The following is an 18,098-nucleotide window of genomic DNA, read 5'->3' on the forward strand; positions in this document are numbered from 1 at the left end:
GCAGTGAGAAAAGAAGTAAGAATACAAAATTGAATGTTAAGAAGAAAATTTCAGAATTTTCAGAAGCAGATGTGGAAATACCAGGAAGAATCCAAAGAAATGTTTCTCAAGTTCAAGATTTTGGAGAAGCCCATGAACATCCAGGCAAGTTGGATAGAAAGCAGGGAGTTCCCGTGAAAGAGGTGCTAGGACATCCCTCTTCAAAGAGGATAAATTTCAGTGAAGTCACGTATGTTCACAAAAAATCATCCACAGGAGAGAGACCACATAAATGTAACGAATGTGGAAAAAGCTTTATTCAGAGTGCGCATCTGATTCAACATCAGCGAATACACACAGGGGAGAAACCCTTTAGGTGTGATGAATGTGGGAAAAGCTACAATCAGCGTGTACATCTGACTCAGCATCAGCGAGTCCACACTGGTGAGAAACCCTATACCTGTCACTTGTGTGGGAAAGCATTTAGAGTGAGGTCCCATCTTGTTCAGCATCAGAGTGTGCACAGTGGGGAGAGACCCTTTAAATGTAATGAGTGCGGGAAAGGCTTTGGGAGGCGGTCCCACCTTGCGGGGCATCTGAGACTCCACTCTAGAGAGAAATCCCATCAGTGTCATGAATGTGGAGAAATATTTTTTCAGTATGTTAGCCTCATTGAACATCAGGTGCTCCACATGGGTCAGAGGAATGAAAAAAATGGCATTTGTGAGGAAGCATATAGTTGGAACCTGACGGTGATTGAAGATAAGAAGATTGAGTTGCAAGAGCAGCCTTATAAGTGTGATATCTGTGGCAAAGCCTTTAGTTATAGTTCAGACCTTATTCAGCATTACAGAACTCACACTGCAGAACAAACCAATAAATGTGATATATGTAGAGAAAATGTTGGCCAGTGTTCCCACATAAAACAACATCAAAAAGCCTACTCCAATGTGAAATCCCATCAATGTAATGAATGTGGCAGAGGCTTCACTTTGAAGTCACATCTTAATCAACATCAGAGAATCCATACTGGTGAGAAACCCTTTCAATGTAAAGAATGTGGAATGAGTTTCAGTTGGAGTTGTAGCCTCTTCAAACATCTAAGAAGTCATGAGAGGACAGATGCCATAAATACTGTAAGTGTATAGATGTTTCTGTTGTAGAACAGCTTTTGCTCAATTTTAGAGAAGCCTTTCTAAGAGAAACCCTACTCCTATAATGAATGTAATAACAATGTCAAGCATTTTCTCCAATGTAATCATCAAGCCTACAGATATGTTGAAATCTTTCAGTTAGAACTTAGGAACACTGGAAAATCCATAATGAATAGCTATCTGTTTGCTTTCCCCATCGAGAAATGCTTTTGTTAGCATCTTCATGCTTAAGAACCTAGACAAGAGAGAACCTTTGGATATGGTGGATGAAGGAGAGCCTTCAGGTGGCACTCATTCTTTGGTCAAATCTCAGAACATTGACACTGAGAAAAGCCTCATGAATGCAGTAGAAATAAGCTTTATTTGTAGTTTCTGCCTTGTTTGACAGCTTATTCAGGGAAGAGCACAGCAAAAGGAAGAGAGAACTCTTTAGCATGATAATCTCTTTTGGTACCTCAGCAATGAACCTTTTCTAGAAACGAAATGATTATCCTGCCACTAGAATGCTCCAGCTGTTGTTCCCATCTTGAGTATTAAAGCTTTTGAAAAGAAATTGACTTAAGGTATTTATATTCTGGCAAAATTGGGGTTTAGAGGCTGGATGGTATGCGTTCCTGTTGCATTATTCAGTCTAACTTCTCCATGAAACATTCTTTACCTTGTTTTTAATTTGATTCTACTAGCATCAAAGTTGGATAGTAGCAAGAAGAATTAAGTGTGTAAATTCAGGAGAGAAGCTGTTGGTCAGCCACATCTTAAAAAATTTTTTTTTTGCTCAGTTGCATCTGAATGGGGGAGAGAGAGCAACCATAGGGGAATAAAGAAGAGAAAACAGGCCAAAGTGTGGGCTGATTTTCATTCCCTCACCCACAAGAATGAGGGCAGCTGTGTCCATGGAAGGAATTGGACCAAGTTGAATTAGGAATCTTGGCTCAAGCAGTATGTGTAGCAATTCCTAGTTGCCCTGGAGGTAGACCTCCTCCATAGGATAATGTTGTGTAGAATAAGTGTCACTTTGGATTGGAGTTAGATTTGAAAGTAAACTGTAATTAGGAGCAGAAGGGTGCGTGTTCTGGTTAGCCCTGCCTTGAGGGAAGGTGTGGGGGAATGATGACATGGATAAGAGAGTTAATTTGAGCCTCTTTTCTAGAGACGGAGAGAGTGCTTCTTGTGAATTGGTATGGTAAATGACTGTTGGGCTTGCCATGAACAATAAATACTTGTTGACTGTATTTTACATATTTATTCATGAGAGAGAGAGAGGCAGAGACATAGGAAGAGGGAGGAGAAGCAGGCTCCATGCAGAGAGCCCGATGTGGGACTTGATCCCAGGACCCTGGGATCATACCCTGAGCCAAAGGCAGACGTTCAACCCCTGAGCCACCCAGGCATCCCCCAAGATCCCCTTTACCAAGCTGGCATGCCCATCCCCTAGTTTTGGCTGCTGGGTGCTCACAGCTCTCCCTTCAGAGACTCTGAAAAGTTGTCTTCAGATGATGGGAGCTGCCTGCAGGAGTTACCTGTCCTCCACACCCCCCCAGCCAGTGGCTGATTGATATGGGTGGGGTACAAAAGGCTGATTCACTAGGTCTGTCTTAGTGGGGGATCGGGGTACTGTAGTGCAGCTTCTGTTCCAGAATCCTCTCTCTGTGGATTAGGCCAGAGTATATCTGAGACTACATCCATGCTTGGTTTTTGCTTTTCTCTGTTCTGTTTCATTCCCTCCCATACAGACTCTTCCTGAAGGGACACCTGGCTGGCTCAGTTGAGGGAGTGTTTGACTCCAAATCTTGGGTCATGAGTTCAAGCCTCACATTGGGTGTAGAATTTACTTAAAAACACCAAAATACCAAAAACTTTTCCTGAAAAGCACTCCCTCAACAAATCACATGGCTCTGAATCCCTTTCTCAGGCTCTGCTTGAGGGAATCTGATCTAAGACCTTTGGTGTGATGAGTGCTCCCAGGATGCTGACTGTAAGAACAGATTGTGGAGTTGGCCACTCAACCAGGAGGCAGTGAGGACCATCATGGATGGTGGGTGGAGTACTGGTAGTTCCTGGTGTGAGGTGGCTGTTCAGTTGTGGGATATTTACTGTGGTGAACTGGGATGGGATATAGGTGGAAAGAGATGTGCTGCTGGCTTATGGAAGGTTTGGGGGGAAAATGAAATAATAGAAAGTTTATAGAATTGTGTAGCTCTTGCTGAAAGCCACTAGTTGCTTAAAGAGACAATGACACCCTCAGGACAAATAGCCACCAATTTCATGCAACATGTCAATGTCAGAGGGCCTCACTGGTAGCATTTAAGGAGTCTCCTACAAACAATCACAACTGAAGGTCAGGGGTGCCTGGGTGGCTCAGTGGTTGAGCATCTGCCTTTGGCTCTGGTTGTGACCCTGGTGTCCTGGGATCAAGCTCCATTTTGGGTTCCTTGCAGGGAGCCTGCTTCTCCCTCTGTCTGTGTCTCTGCCTCTCTTTGTGTCTCTCATGGGTAAATAAATAAAAGTAAAAAAAAAAAAAAAAAAAGAAAACAACTGAAGATCAGCTATAAGACTTAATAGAGAATGAAAACTTCCGTGAAGACTGGTGTTAATGTTTATTGAGTACTTACCTTGTTGTAAACATCATGTGCTTTATGTGGATCATGTCATTTAATCCTCACAACATTATGAGGTGGTTTTATGTAGCACCCTCATTTTACAGTTGGGAAAAACTGAAGTGCCCCAAGTCACACAGATGTGGCAGAATTAGCATTTGAACCCAGCCAGACTACTTTCCACTTTGCGTATAAACTAAACTATATTATGTCTATTATTTTTTTAAGATTTTAAATTTTATTTTTGAGAGAGAGAGGGCATGCACCTGAGCTGAGGGGGGAGGGGCAGAAGGAGAGAGAAACCTAAGCAGGTCCACGCCCAGCATAGAGCCCAACTTTGGGCTGTATCTCACGACCCTGAGATCATGACCTGGGCCAAAATCAAGGATTGGTTGCATTTAACCAACTAAGCCACTCAGGCGCCTCTGTCTTGTATTATTAAACATCAAACATTACAAAGTGGTGAAACTGTTTTTGTCACTTGTGTAAAAAAGTTTTGTGCCAAGATATGATAAAATCATACAGTTATAGGATCTTAAAATTGTCATGGGTCCCATGGGATCATCAAACCTAACCTCCCCAACCTGATGGAGGAATCCTCTGTGTGTAACAAACACTTAGTAAACACGTTGAACTGGAGAAAACACTTCTGCCAATTGGTTACCCAGTTTCTGAGTGTCCGAAACATCTTTCTGAGCTGAAAACTGTTTATCTGTAGTCTTACAGCTTTCCCTCATTGCTTCTAATTTCAGGAAAACAAAAAAATTATGTTATTTGAGTATCTGAAAAGTTTTTGCTGTTATTCAGTCACCACATCCATCATAGCCCTCTCCTCCAAAAGGAAAGGGAAACAAGACGTTAGGGTCATACATTTGCTTGAGTTTGGGCAAGTTAGAGCAAGTTTGTTTGCCTGAGATGCTACTTCCTTATCTTTTTAACATTAAGATGTTGGAAGGGACTAAGGCAGAAAAGGAACAGGACAGCAGAATCTGGGTTCCAATTACATCAGTAAGTGGGCACACGGAGCATGTTACTACGGTACTAGGGGCAGAAAGGAAGCCTGTGATTTTCTAAAAAATTCCTGTGATTTTTACAAAAGTACTGGAACCATCTGAGTGAGTAGGGCCCGGTCATTAGCTTGAGGTATTTTCCTTGCAGAAGGAACTTGAGAACCACGCCTTCCACCCTGGAGGCTAGATTTCCCATGGTCCCTTATTTCTTTCTCACCGGGGAGGAAATGTTTCTAAACTTTGGCTTTTTTTTTTTTTTTTTTTAAGATTCTATTTATTCATGATAGAGAGAGAAAGAGAGAGAGAGAGAGAGGGAGGCAGAGACACAGGCAGAGGGAGAAGCAGGCTCCATGCAGGGAGTCCGATGTGGGACTCGATCCCAGGACTCCCAGGACTCCCAGGATCACGCCCTGGGCCAAAGGCAGGGGCTAAACCGCTGAGCCACCCAGGGATCCCCTTAAACTTTGGTCTTTTCCCCAGACTGAAGAAGAGGCTACATCTTACTCTTAGATGTACAATGTAGAGGGAGGCTCCGGGAACTACGGAGGTGGCGGCGAGGCCCCTCAGATTCCTACAGAGGCGGGCATGAGGGGGCGGGACTGCTAGGTACTTACGGTGGGCTTTCCGGGACTTCTGTTTGTCCTGAGGTCCTGTGTTCTGTTTGTCTTTCCTCTCCCGGTCTACCTGTGGGCCTGAATTCCGGTGTGCGGGTGGTGGAGAGGTCGAGAGGAGTTTCCCGATGATCTGATCGTCAGCACCCTGGCCTCTGGTCCCCCAGCACCATGTGGGGGAAAGCGCCTCCCCTACGGCTCCTACGCCCCGGCCCAGCCCCGCTTTGTGCTTTGACTTAAACCTAAATGTTGGGATCCATTAGGAAGGGCGTGGGAGACAAAACGTTAAGGCACTAGCATTTTTCTGTGCTGGTACCGAATCCTGGAATGACTTACCCCATAAGTGAAGCCCTGGGGCTTGGACCTAAGGAGAGAGAACTTTACAGAAGGTCCAGAAAGAGGAAACAACAGGTATCAGGGTGACCAGAGATCTGCACCTGTCAGATCACATGTAGCAGAACTAGAGACACTGTTTGAAATGGGAAGATAAAGGGAGAAAAAGTAAGAGTAGGAAAGTAACGAAGTACCTGCAGAGATACAGAAAATATAGCAGATTAAAAAAAATTAGGGATATTCAAGGATAAACACCAAGATGTTTTGGACTTGGTGTCAAGGACAATTTTCCCTTTTGACATCTGTCTCTTGGTTCCCCTGAGCATGAGTTTGGTGCAGTATAGCAACTGCTGTGTTTTATCTTTGGCCGGAAATAGTACAAGCGCAGTGTATATCACTGATTGGTGCTGCTACCAGGAGAAAATACGACTGCATTACTACAAACCCATCACTCAGTCCAGATAAACCACCTTAACAAACCACTGCGGTTATAATCTTGTTTCTAAGAGAAAAAAAAAAAAAAAAGGTTACATTTGTTGGGCATCTGATTAATGTGCTTATTTCTGTGCTAAATACCTTACTTGGTATGTTAGTATGCTCCCGCTGCTGTAACAAAATGCTGCAGATATTTATTTTCTTAAGGTTCTGGAAGCTGGAAATTAGATAATCCAGGTAACAGTGGACAGCTGCCTCCTTGCTGTCCTCATATGGCCTTTCCTCCCAGTGCCTCCGCTCCTGGTAGCTCCTCCTCTTAGGACATCAGTCCTATTGACAGCCAAACCTATCACCTCATTTAACTTTACCCCATTATCTCCAGATGCAGTAGGGTTTCAATGTAGGAATTTTGGGAGACACAGTTCAGTCCTGCTTAGGAGTGGATTTACATTGTACTGGCTTACCGTGTATTAACAATACATGTACATTTACAATACAACACATTTAAAATAATTACTTAAAGAGGGTGTCTCAATTTTAGAGTTGGGCAATCTGAGCTTCAGAAAGTTAATGAATTGTCCACGGTCAGATAGGGAGTATCAATCAGAGACAAAATTCAGCTGTCCAGTTCCAAAGCCGGAGTTCTTTCTCCTTAGCATATGGAGTATCTTTTTTCCTTATGTATTTCTATGAGTACTTCCACCCTGTTTATATGGTGCTTTACGTTTCTAAGACATTTAATACAGTCTTCAAAAGCTCTGCAGGGAAAACAAGCAGTACATTCCTCATTTTACAGATGAAGAAACGGAGGCGCAGAGTTAGGACTTGACCATATCTGGAGCCTCAAGACTCCTCAGTCCTAACCTATTCAGGGCTCCACACTACAGTGAGAAAAGATCTGTATCTGGTGTTTTCACAGCTTTTTAATTCTCTTTCTGGCAGCAAACTTATCTTCACTCCCCATTCCAACATCTTCCCAGATAAAGGTGGGGGACTAGGGATGTGGATATGAGTTGTCCCAAAGGGGTCAATGCAATTCCAAATTGTCCCTGGTTAAATGGTGCTGGTGAGGTACCTGTACTAGTTATGTCATCACAAGAAAACACAAAGGAAGCAGGTATCTGATCCGGAAGGGGCAGGATTTTAGTAGGAAAGACCCATCATAAACTGCCCCAGCCCATGAGGATGGTGCTTGTGGAAACCTGTATCTTGGAATTTGGCCAAAGGCTAATTGTCACTAATCAGGACACAAAAAGATCTTGATTGTGAGCGGAGGAAACCAAACAAAGCAATTCTCAAGGATACAGAGATAAGACTTGGTTTCTCCTGTCCTGTCAACTTGGATTTTATTTCACAGGGCCCATCCTGCTCCCAGACTTTACCATCAACCCCTAAAACTCACCCTCTCCTGAAGTAAGGAAGCTGTTCTTGGTTTAAGCTGCTGGTCTCAATAATAGCCACTGAAATTTTGCATGAGTACCTGTTGATTATTTTACAGCTTTCAAATCTATCAGACACTCGTTTCTTCTTTCTGCTTCCTTTTACACAGTGGCTTGGGACCATGTTAGTTTTGTAACTGTTGGTGGTACACTGTCACCTGGTTTTGCCACAGATGATGTCTGTGAGTTTCAGTTTTCCTATCCTGGTTGCTCTGTTTTTAAGGAGGGTCTTGGAGAGATTCAGAAACTATGTCCCTATCACTCTCTTCTCTCTTGTGTCCCTTGGGTAGCAAGGGACACCTTCACAAAAATATCCTGACAGAGTGTCCTAGATATGCATCTCATTAGCTAGCATTATAACATGTGCCCATGCTTAAATAAATCCAGTTTGAGGATGGTGTTAAGCCATGATTAGCATCAAGATTCACTTCCTGGAATTAGAACAAAAAAGGAAGAACACATATAAGCACACAGATGGTGAGAAACTGGACCCGAATGGGGCTCTGCCTGAAAGGAAGCAGCAAGGCAGCAGTGGTGGACAGGGATCGGAGTATAAGACTACATTTTAAGAGCACTATTTTTCAAAATTGACAGTAAGACACAAATATATTTCACGTCATTATTCTGGATACACATACACATGATTCATGTTACTAGAACAAGTTTCCTGAAATGATATTACATAGAAAAATGAAACACAGTAAAGTCCAAATATAATTTTATTAATATTTAAATACAACCTACTAAAAAAAAAAAACCTTAAAAAGTTCAAAAACAAATTTCATAGAGATTAGATTTAATGTGAGGGGTGTGCTTGCCTGTTCATAAGTTCATTCCAGTCAGGAACACAGGAGGATAAGGCTACACGCATGTCAGGTGCACTATTGAGCCTATTTCTTTTCTTGGTTTTCAACCGTGTCAAGATGGAAAATCCTAGTTCACACAAATAGGTAGATGTGAATGGTAGTAACAGCAGTATGCTCTTTCTACTCAGCAATGGAAATTCATCTTTAATCTTAATCCAAAATGCTGATAAACTTAATGTCTTATAGTAATTCCTTAGTGTGAATGATGAACTGAGCTGTGATAATTCATTCTCTTCTTCGGGCTCTAAGTTTAACTCAATGATTGATTCAGGGGTTTGAAAAACAAATGGATCTTTTATCCAAATATTTTCCTTTAATGATTCAAAGTTCTCTTCTGGAAAGTAATGATGAAAGGTTTGAGACAAAGAAGTGAGATGTATTAGTATCTCTAATTTTATTTCTTTTAGGTGGTCTTCATTAATAATATTCTCTTCAATGTGTTGCAACAAAGTTGGGAACATATAGTAGCTAGGGCGATTACTTTTAAGTCTTGCTTGCCACAACAATATTGTCTTTTGGAATCCTAGAATATGGTCAAGATATTGAAACACATTGTTTTTCCCCTGTACTTTCAAATTTAATTCATTAAGAATGCCAAAAACATCACTTAAATATGCCAATTTTGTTACCCAAATGTCATCTTCAAAAATATTTGCCAAATGTGATTGCTTTTCAATGAGAAAAATGTAAATCTCATTCCTGAGTTCATATACTCTGCTCAATACTTTTCCTTGAGACAACCAACGAACTTCTGTATGAAACAGTAAGTGAGTATGGTTAACTCCAATCTCTGAACAAAGTATTTCAAGAAGTTGGCCATTCGATGAGCTTCCTTTAATAAAATTAACAATTTTGACTGCATTTTTCAACACAACCATTAGACTTGGTGGAATTTCTTTGGATACCAAAGCTTCTCGATGAATAAAACAATGATGCCAAAGGGCACTGTTATGTGTCACTTCTAACAATTTTTCAATAACCCTGCTATGTTTCCCAGTCATATTTGCTGCTCCATCACTCGAAATTCCTTTACAGTTTTTCCAATTTAATTTATACTGACCAACAATACACTTTTCTAATTCAGTAAATATATCTAATCCAGTTGTGTGTGAATGTAAACTTAAACAGCACAACAGATCCTCTATAAAATCATCTTGCCACACATACCTGACATAAACCAAGAGTGTTGGACAACTTGCAACATCAGTGCTCTCGTCAAGTTGGATTGCAAAATCTATCCCAGACTGCAACCGTGCAATAAGCATCTCCTCTAAATGCTTCGCAATCGTACAGATTCGACGAGATATCGTATTGTCACTAAGAGGTATAGTTCTTAATTTATCAGCTGATTTATCATCAAAAATTGTCCGTACCATATCCATACAGGCTGGAAGAATAATTTTTTCAGCAGCTGTGTGAGCCAGTTTTTCTTTTGCTACTCGATATGCAACCAAATAGGATGATAACAGGGCTCTCTCATTCATGGTTGTGGACTGACTAAGAAGAAATGGTGGGGATAATTCTATGTTACTTCTTTCCCTTTGGAAATGGTCTTCCTCATCTTCATCTTCCTCCTCCACTTTCACTATCACTATGCCTTCCATCTCCTGGGTGGACTGGGGAGACAAACCTGCAGTCTGCCTGGACTCAGGAGTCAGTGTTCAGGTTCAAAGAACTGGCTCACTTGATCCACATAGGGTCTGTCTGCAGGACTGTTCTTTTTGTCCAAGATGTTTTAGGAGACCTATCCTGCAGAGTAGAAAAATTTAATAGCAGTATGAAAAAGTAACATTGTATTGTGATGCTGTTAACACCTCATGCAAGTATTCATGAGGACAGTTGACTAAATCTGATGTGGTAGCCATAGTGCAGGCTGATTTGTTCATTATATTTACGTATATAGCTCATTTACTGCTCATGTAAACCTTATGCAGTACACAATTACTCCTATTTTTAAAAGTTCAGAAAAATTAAATAATGGGTCTAACAATACAGTGTAGTTGATCCACTACTCAAACCCAAGTCTGAAGCCCAGGGTCCTAACTGTGCTGCTACACTGCCATCTAGTCACTATAAGAGCATCTGGTCACTTTTTTTTTTTTTTTTTAAGATTTTTTTTTCTAAAGATTTTATTTATTCATGAGAGACACACAGAGAGAGAGAGAGAGAGAGAGAGAGAGAGAGTGAAAGAGAGGCAGAGACACAGGCAGAGGGAGAACAGGCTCCATGCAGGGAGCCTGATGTGGGACTTGATCCCAGGACTCCAGGACCACGCCCTGGGCTGAAGGCAGGCACTAAACTGCTAAGCCACCCAGGGATCCCTTTTTAAAAAGATTTTATTTATTTATTCACGAGACAGAGGCAGAGACATAGGCAAAGGGAGAAGCAGGCTCCTCACAGGAGGAGGGCCTGATGTGGAACCCGATCCCTGGACCAGGATCATGCCCTGAGCCGAATGCAGATGCTCAATCACTGAGCCACCCAGGCATCCTGATCTGGTTACTCTTAAAATGACCATCTAGGTAGGGTGTACAGGATGATCCAGTGGGGCACAAGAGAAAAATAAAAACTAAAACGTATCTATATTTTAAAATACTAAAACTCATTAACCTTTCCTGATAGCCATAACTTTTTTTTTTTTTTTTGGTCCCCATCTCAGAGCATCAGAGCATTTATCTTGTCACCATTTACATTGCTGAACTTCACCTTCTATTAAATTTTCTTTACTCACTTGTCTCCATGTTTAGTGATATATCTTTTGAAAATCCCATCTGTCTCTGGTCTTTTAAGATGAAAGAAAAAGTACCTCAGTCTTTGACATCTGGGTCAAAGTTTTAAAGGTGGGGAACGAGGAATCACAAGTTCCTAGATGCCTAGGTGCTGTTCCCTCACAGTAGGAGTATGAATCAAATGAAGGGACTCCAAGGAAGCGAAACAAAAGATACAGAGCTGAGGTGAGCACAGCCACTCCTCCCTGACCTGAACAGGCCCACAAGGAGTAGTGGTGCTAACATTTTGGGGGAAGAGCAGAAGAAAGACAGGGTTTTATATTACATTTTTTGAATGATCCCAGCACCCAGTCCTCTCTCAAACTTAAACTGTTTCCATTACTACTTTGGTATATATAATACTTTTATGGCTTTTACCATGAAATCTTATTTGTAATGGTTTTATGCCTTATTTCAACTAGACTGTCCCTCAAGAATAGACTCTTTTGCTCTCATCGTTGCCCTTAAGTCATTCTATGTAGTTCCTTGCAATGCATGCACATTTAAAAAAATATTTGTTTGAATACAGTGTCAGTATTTTCTGCCCCTTGTAGAAAGAGCAACAAATTTGTTATATGCCTGGTATTTCAACACTTGGAAGAGCATACCATTTATGAACTAAGAGACTGTCAAGTGATTTGTAAAACATCTGAATAAAAGAATGGGAGGACTATTACAGCAGCACAAGGTTAAAGTACAGAAATTATGTGTCTGCGAGTAAGTTACTTATATATCTCCCATTGCACTGTGTAATCAACCTACTTCTCCAGCAAATAATGTTTCATTGATATGCTTTCAATGTATTCTCTACAACTGATTCATTGCCTAAGATCTCTTCAACGCTGATCAGTGTGGGTTTTGTTTTGCTTTTTGGTCCTTTGCCACTTTCAATAATGAAAGTATCTTTCTGGTGGCACTGCAGGAAATGGAGATGGGATTTACGTTTGGCCCAGCTGGATTTTTCAGTTAAATTCACTTATCAATTAATTTCCAAGTTGGAAGGGCTCTTTGAGATAATCTCATTAATTTACTTGGGACAAAACTGAGACCTAGTAGTGTTCTGTCCAAGATCATCCTGCAGTGGCAGAGAGAGCACCGGAAATGGTCTCTTAGTAGCACAACACACTTTCCACTGTATCCTCACAAACTCCCTTCACCATTCACAGGTTCAAGTCAAGCACAATTACCTTGCACAACCGAAAAATCCACCTGATGTCTGAAATCAGAAAGTTCAGAAACTGCAAGGAAAAGAGTTAAGTGTGTGCAATCTTTTCCTACTGCATCCAAATCACTTTATTCACTAGGTTTTGAACACTAATCACCACCATTTTTGGTGGTGGGTTTGGGGGTGAGCAAAAGATCTGCAAACATTCAGGAACCTGAGTGAACTTGTCCCCATAAGGAAAAAAAAAAGCAACAACACGTGGAGCTTGATAACCTCGCGGGTCTTCCTCAGTTTACATTTTATGGTCTCCAAGAACTCAGTACAAAAAACAAACAAACAAACAAAGCCCTCACCAGAAGGAAAGCAAATGTAGACAAATGGGGAACAAAAGCATCAGCCCAGGGTCTGGTGAAAACCGAAGACAGGAGAGCCCAGGCGGGGCACGCAGCAGACTGCCTCTCCCCGGTCCCGGGGGCAGATCCTCCTAGCTCGGAAAACAAAACGCCGTGCCCTTTTCGCTTGCCTCCGAGGCTGTCTCTGCAGGGAGACTGCGCGTCCTCCCGAGGCTGCGATGCAGGTTGGGGACCCGGACCCTCCTCCATCCGCTGGGGTCGGTCGCGGCGAGGGGAGCCTCGCTATACACATCCACCCGTCCCCGCCCGTCCTCTCTGGTCGGACCCACGTCTCACCGTTAACCCCAGAGAAATCTGGGGGTGCTGGGACAAAAAAGGAGGTGACTGGGGGAGGGGGTGTCGAAGGGTAGCACACTCAGAGCCACACCTCCGGCTCGCCGCAACCCTGAGTGCGCGCGCACGTCTGCGGCTCACAGAAGCCGGAAGTGCACCATCACCAACCTCTCGGACAGGGCCCTCCTCCTGGGTCCTCTCTAGGAAACGCGGGCGGACTGCGGCCTTGTCCTCCAGTCGCTGAGTCTGTCTTCCGGGATCTCTGGCCTCAGCTCAGCTTTTCCCGCTTGGGATAAGGAGGCTTAGGTTTCGTTTGATACCAACCTACTCAAATACTTACACGTTTCTCCTACTTTTTATTAGTGGCAGTAATCCTAAGAATTCTAGTTATTGGGGCACCTCGGTGGCTCAGTGTTTTGAGCATCTGCCTTTGGCTCAGGTCGTGATCCCAAAGTCCTGGGGTAGAGCCCTGCATCAGGGTCCCGCAGGGAACCTTTTTCTCCTCTGCCTATGTCTCTGCCATTCTCTGTGTCTCTCATGAATAAATAAATAAAATCTTAAAAAAAAAAAAGAAAAAAAAAAGATTTCTGGGCAGCGCTGCCACCCGGGTGGCCACCGCTGGGTGGCTCAGCGGTTTGGCGCTGCCTTCAGCTCAGGGCCTGATCCTAGAGACCCGGAGTCGAGTCCCACCTCAGGCTCCCGCATGGAGCCTGCTTCTCCTTCTGCCTGTCTCTGCCTCTCTCTGTCTCACCCCCTGCCCCATGTCTCTCATGAATAAATAAACAATATCTTACAAAAAAAAAAAAAAGATTTCTAGTTATTAACAAACAATACCACTGCTTAGTGATGGTGTCTCTATGTTAAGGACTGTAACAAAAATGTAGACAGAGGAATATAAAGGTCAAGAGTGACTGGTTTCACAAAACCAAAGTGGTTGTTTCTCGGGGGACCCTGATTATGAATGGTATTTGAATGCAGTATTTTCAAAATTTCTCCTATAGGCAATAGACTTATTTAGTACTAGATAGTGGTGAGATTCTGAGCTTGGCTGAAGTTACCAGGTAGTTTTTGGCTTAAAAATAATGTAATTACTACAGTAAGTCCAATTTTGATGTCAAAATGTTATCACAATAGTTTTACTATTATTTCAGGAGAAGATCAAGCATTCTCATCTTTTATAAAACCATAAGTAAGACCTTGAAAAACTGACACACTCGAAATTCCAAGACAAATCTGAGCACAATGGAAAGCCTGCCAAAGAGCCACATGCTGCAAAGGTGACCAAAGACCAGGTGACATTCCGAGTAACATTCCAAGACTCAAATAATATCCCATTCTCTACGAGGTTTGACCTTGCTGTAGTTGTCATTGTTTTCTTTCTACTTCCCCATTGACTCTTCAATAAGTCACTTGAGTAGACCTTTGCTCCTTAATCACTGGCTGGCTCACTAAACTATGGTCCTCCTTGAAGACTTCATAGTCCCACAACTTCCTCTACATATTTCCTCAAATTTCCTTCCAGTGTTCCAAGTCATCTCTAAGGGCCACTACATTGTTATGCATTGTTTTTCTCGTCTAAACCCTGCCCTCTCTCCTCCCCCCAATTCCTACACTAAAGTTCCTAAAAGATTCAGAAAGGTAGGTTATTGAAAGCAGATGGCTGTTTTTATATTTATGTAGCGTGTATGGTAGGGACTGTGAGGGCTTTTATAATAACTCCATTCTTTGCTAGTGAGACTATCACTGGAACATTTAATGTATCTCCTAGAAGCAATGTTCTTCCTGAGAATCAGAGTCATAAACCAGAAGACTCTAGGTTTGGAGACAGGAAGCACAAATTCCACAAGTGAGTTAATGCATATGATAGTAATAGCTCCTGTTTCAACACCATAGTATTTCTATTGGAGACAATGTGTTCTTGGTTCAATGAGTACCCACTTGGTCTTTCTATTGGAGACAAAACAGCATATATATGTTATTGGTTCAATGGGTATCAGTGCATAGACTTTATCCTACAGGATAGCTCCCCAACTTTGCAAGGCGTAATTTAGCTGAGTTTCCATCATGTCATTTCACAGTTCTATCAAGCAGCTGCTTCTGAGTGATGAGTAAGCACCACGAATTCTGTGGTTACAAACTCATTGCCAGATCTCCTTGACTATAAAATGGGTTCCTTGATTTGAGGTATGTCTAATGGATAAGGCATCCTATAAACCCTCAGATGATGGTGCTGGTGGAGACAAAGCAGTTAGGGAAAACAAACCCATATTTAGAGAATGTGTCAAATCTGGTGTAACTATTTTCTTTCTTTTGTTAACTATCCATGCTTAGTGCAATGGTGGGCAAATGGGAAAGATTAGGGAAGTGCTCAATTCTTTGGGAATAGTTGTTCATGTATTTTTCTTTAAAGCAATATAGTGGGGCAGCCCGGGTGGTTCAGCGGTTTAGCACCGCCTTCAGCCCAGGGTGTGATCCTGGAGACCCAGGATCAAGTCCCACATTGGGCTCCCTGCATGGAACCTGCTTCTCCCTCTGCCTGTGTCTCTGCCTCTCTCTCTCTCACACATGAATAAAAATAAAATCTTAAAAAAAAAATAAAGCAATATAGTGTAAATGACAAATTTTATGCCACCTGTGTCATCTGAAGACCCACTGAAAGAAAATTTTGCTTAAAAAAGAATGTTTCTAACTACTTTTTGTTAGGGATTGGTGCCTCCTGAGAAGTGGACTTTTTTTTTTTTTTTTTTAATTTTATTTGTTTATTTGAGAGACAATGGAGGGAGGAGCAGAGGGAGAGGGATGAGCAGACTCCGTGCCCCACTGAGTCTGATCCCACGACCCTGAGATCACAACCTGAGCTGAAATTAAGAGTCGGATGCTCAACTGACTGAGCAACCCTGAGAAGCCAACTCTTAATTGAGCGCCCCCTATTGTCCTCTCACTGGAGCAGTTTGCTGAGTCAGCTAAAACTCAAAACACAAATGTACTACTGCCATAGTTTGCTCACCTCTGCTGCAGAAATGCAGCCGTTTAATAGGTGCCACTTGGGGAAACGGCAACTCAGAAAGAGCCCCAAACTTACAGTGATCCTAGAACATGAGAAGAGCTGTTAACAAAGAGGAGGAAGTAATATGCCATCTGCTTTCCCAGAGAGCCTAACAGGAACAACGGACATCACTAGGGGGTATATTTTTGTTCAACACAAGAAAAAGTTTCTAACATGAGCTGTACAACAAGCAATTGACTAAGCAGTGCATCTTCTTTGATGCTGACTCCACTATGCTGGATACTGTAGCCTGGAGATTGTGTCATACTACTAAGTTGCATTAGATCAATGACAGTCAAGAAGGAAAAAAAAGGAAAGGCACATCAATCTCCAAGAGGCTGATGGAATTGGAAAAAGCATGTAGAATGCTACAGTTTTGCCTTTTCTTATGTTTAATTTGAAATGTCAAATGTCACTAAAGGATATTTGATTTATAAACTTAAACAAAGGACTAATATCTAAAGACCCTTGCAAATCACGTTTAAATTCTTTTAAGAGTCTTGCTAGTCCCTAGGAGACCCAGTTCCACCACAAGACATCACATTCTCTTAAGGACCTGGGAGGTCACAGTGTCCTCAGGGTTCCTGTTCTAGCACCCAGCCTACCTGTCCTACTCCTTCCTGCTTTACCTATCTGTTTCTGTATAGTCCAGTCGTTCCACCAGGAATGCAGTGGTCTTCCAATCTCAATTTCTCTCAAAAACGGATTTCCTCAATGCCCTGTCCCTTCCTCCAAAACATTAATAGACTCTGATCCCATGATTTTCTGTGGTCCTCATACCACACAAGCGCCTTCCACTCTAACTTTAATCAGTTGTATTTAGGGGCGCCTGGGTGGCACCATCCATTAAGCCACCGACTCTTGGTTTCCCCTCAGGTCCGATCTCAGGGTCCTGGGATCCAGTCCTGCATCAGGCTGTGCACTCAGCACTGACTCTGTTTGAGAGTCTCTCTTCCTCCCCCTCCATCTCTCTAAATAATTTTTTTTTTAAAGATTTTATATACTTGTGAGGGACACAGAGAGAGGCAGAGACATAGGCAGAGAGAGAAGCAGGCCTCCCGCAAGGAGCCTGATGCGGGACTCAATCTCGGATGCCGGGATCACGCACTGAACCAAGGGCAGACGCTCAGTTGCTGAGCCACCCAGGCGTCCCTAAAATAAGTAAATCTTTAAAAAAAATCATCAGTGTATTTTGTAGCCCTATGCTGGTTCCCCACCCGCGGACTTAAGGAAGTCGGACCATGAGGTCAACACTCCTCCTCAGCCCTGGACACACACGGCGTGGGCGGGTCACCATCCTCGGCCAATCTCGAGGGCTGGCTGGAGCCAGGGAAGGGCCAGCGGGGACGCTTTCCCAAATTTGGGGCTGTCGCGCTCATTACTGGTACACTGGCTACAGAGGCTGCCAGCGGGGTCAGCCCCGAGAGTGGCTCAGACCGAGGGAAGTACATGGAATAGCCACACACGCGCAGGACTCCCGGGTACCTACCCCTCATCCGGGGCCCTCATCCGGGGCCCTCATCCGGGGCCCTCATCCGGGGCCCTCACCCGGGGCTCGCTTCCGCTCACCGCCATCGGACTCCTCCCCCGGAAGTGCCACTGAGAAGCGCCGTGCTCCAGGCTATCTAGAGCGACCCGGGAAAGCCTGGGGCTGCCCTTAGAGCGAGAGTGTCTGTGCCGGGACGGCCGCTTGGCCTGCCCCTCCACTCGGGTGAGTCCCCGGCAGCCGTTCGGGGTCGCGGTGGGCGTCGCCGTTAGTTTAGGCTCCCGGGAAGGAGGGGGAGGGGCCGGTCCCGGCCGAAGGCGGTTCCCGTCCCCAGGAGCGCTCCGGGGCCGAGGTGCGAGGACCTGTTTCTCTTCAGTCGGGGTTCACCCTGACGCCCCGCGGACTGAGGGTCTTGCTGCCGGGGCCCGGTGACCCTCCCCGGGGGCGAGCTGGGTCTCAGTGGCCCGCCTCGCCCTTTTGGGGGCGCGTCTTCACCGAACGGGGAAGTGGGAGGAGGGCAGCG

The 18,098-nt window shown here is 43.6% G+C and overlaps 3 protein-coding genes across 29 annotated transcripts in view; 2 read left to right on the top strand and 1 right to left on the bottom strand.

Annotated features, from left to right (window-relative positions):
- Positions 1–9,298, top strand: part of ZKSCAN5 (zinc finger with KRAB and SCAN domains 5) — a 28,563-nt gene extending 19,265 nt beyond the window's left edge. For all 12 annotated transcript variants that reach the window (XM_077907834.1, XM_077907832.1, XM_077907835.1 and 9 more), the window contains one exon: positions 1–9,298. In XM_077907834.1, the coding sequence (XP_077763960.1) occupies positions 1–1,127 (1,127 nt within the window). In that variant the 3' untranslated portion in view covers positions 1,128–9,298.
- Positions 8,260–18,098, bottom strand: FAM200A (family with sequence similarity 200 member A). 7 transcript variants are annotated; one of them, XM_077907875.1, is made up of 3 exons: positions 17,579–18,098; positions 16,051–16,132; positions 8,260–10,173 (listed from the first exon to the last, which is right to left on the bottom strand). In XM_077907875.1, the coding sequence occupies exon 3, from the start codon at positions 10,026–10,028 to the stop codon at positions 8,355–8,357; it is 1,674 nt and encodes a 557-aa protein (XP_077764001.1). In that variant the 5' UTR covers positions 10,029–10,173; positions 16,051–16,132; positions 17,579–18,098; the 3' UTR covers positions 8,260–8,354. The 7 variants fall into 7 exon arrangements, with proteins under 7 accessions (XP_077764001.1, XP_077764002.1, XP_077763998.1 ...); XM_077907876.1 differs by lacking the exon at positions 16,051–16,132 and having other exon boundaries at positions 17,659–18,098; XM_077907872.1 differs by lacking the exon at positions 16,051–16,132.
- ZNF655 (zinc finger protein 655) overlaps positions 17,449–18,098 on the top strand; it is a 16,802-nt gene continuing 16,152 nt past the window's right edge. For 3 of the 10 annotated variants that reach the window (XM_077907859.1, XM_077907858.1, XM_077907861.1), the window contains exon 1: positions 17,455–17,800. The gene's annotated coding sequence lies outside the window, so the exon portion shown is untranslated. Of the gene's footprint in view, positions 17,928–18,098 lie in introns of all 10 variants that reach the window. The other 7 variants (XM_077907855.1, XM_077907854.1, XM_077907862.1 and 4 more) reach the window with 7 other exon arrangements.

Source organism: Canis aureus, chromosome 8 (genome assembly GCF_053574225.1).
Source record: "Canis aureus isolate CA01 chromosome 8, VMU_Caureus_v.1.0, whole genome shotgun sequence".
NCBI lineage: Eukaryota > Metazoa > Chordata > Mammalia > Carnivora > Canidae > Canis > Canis aureus.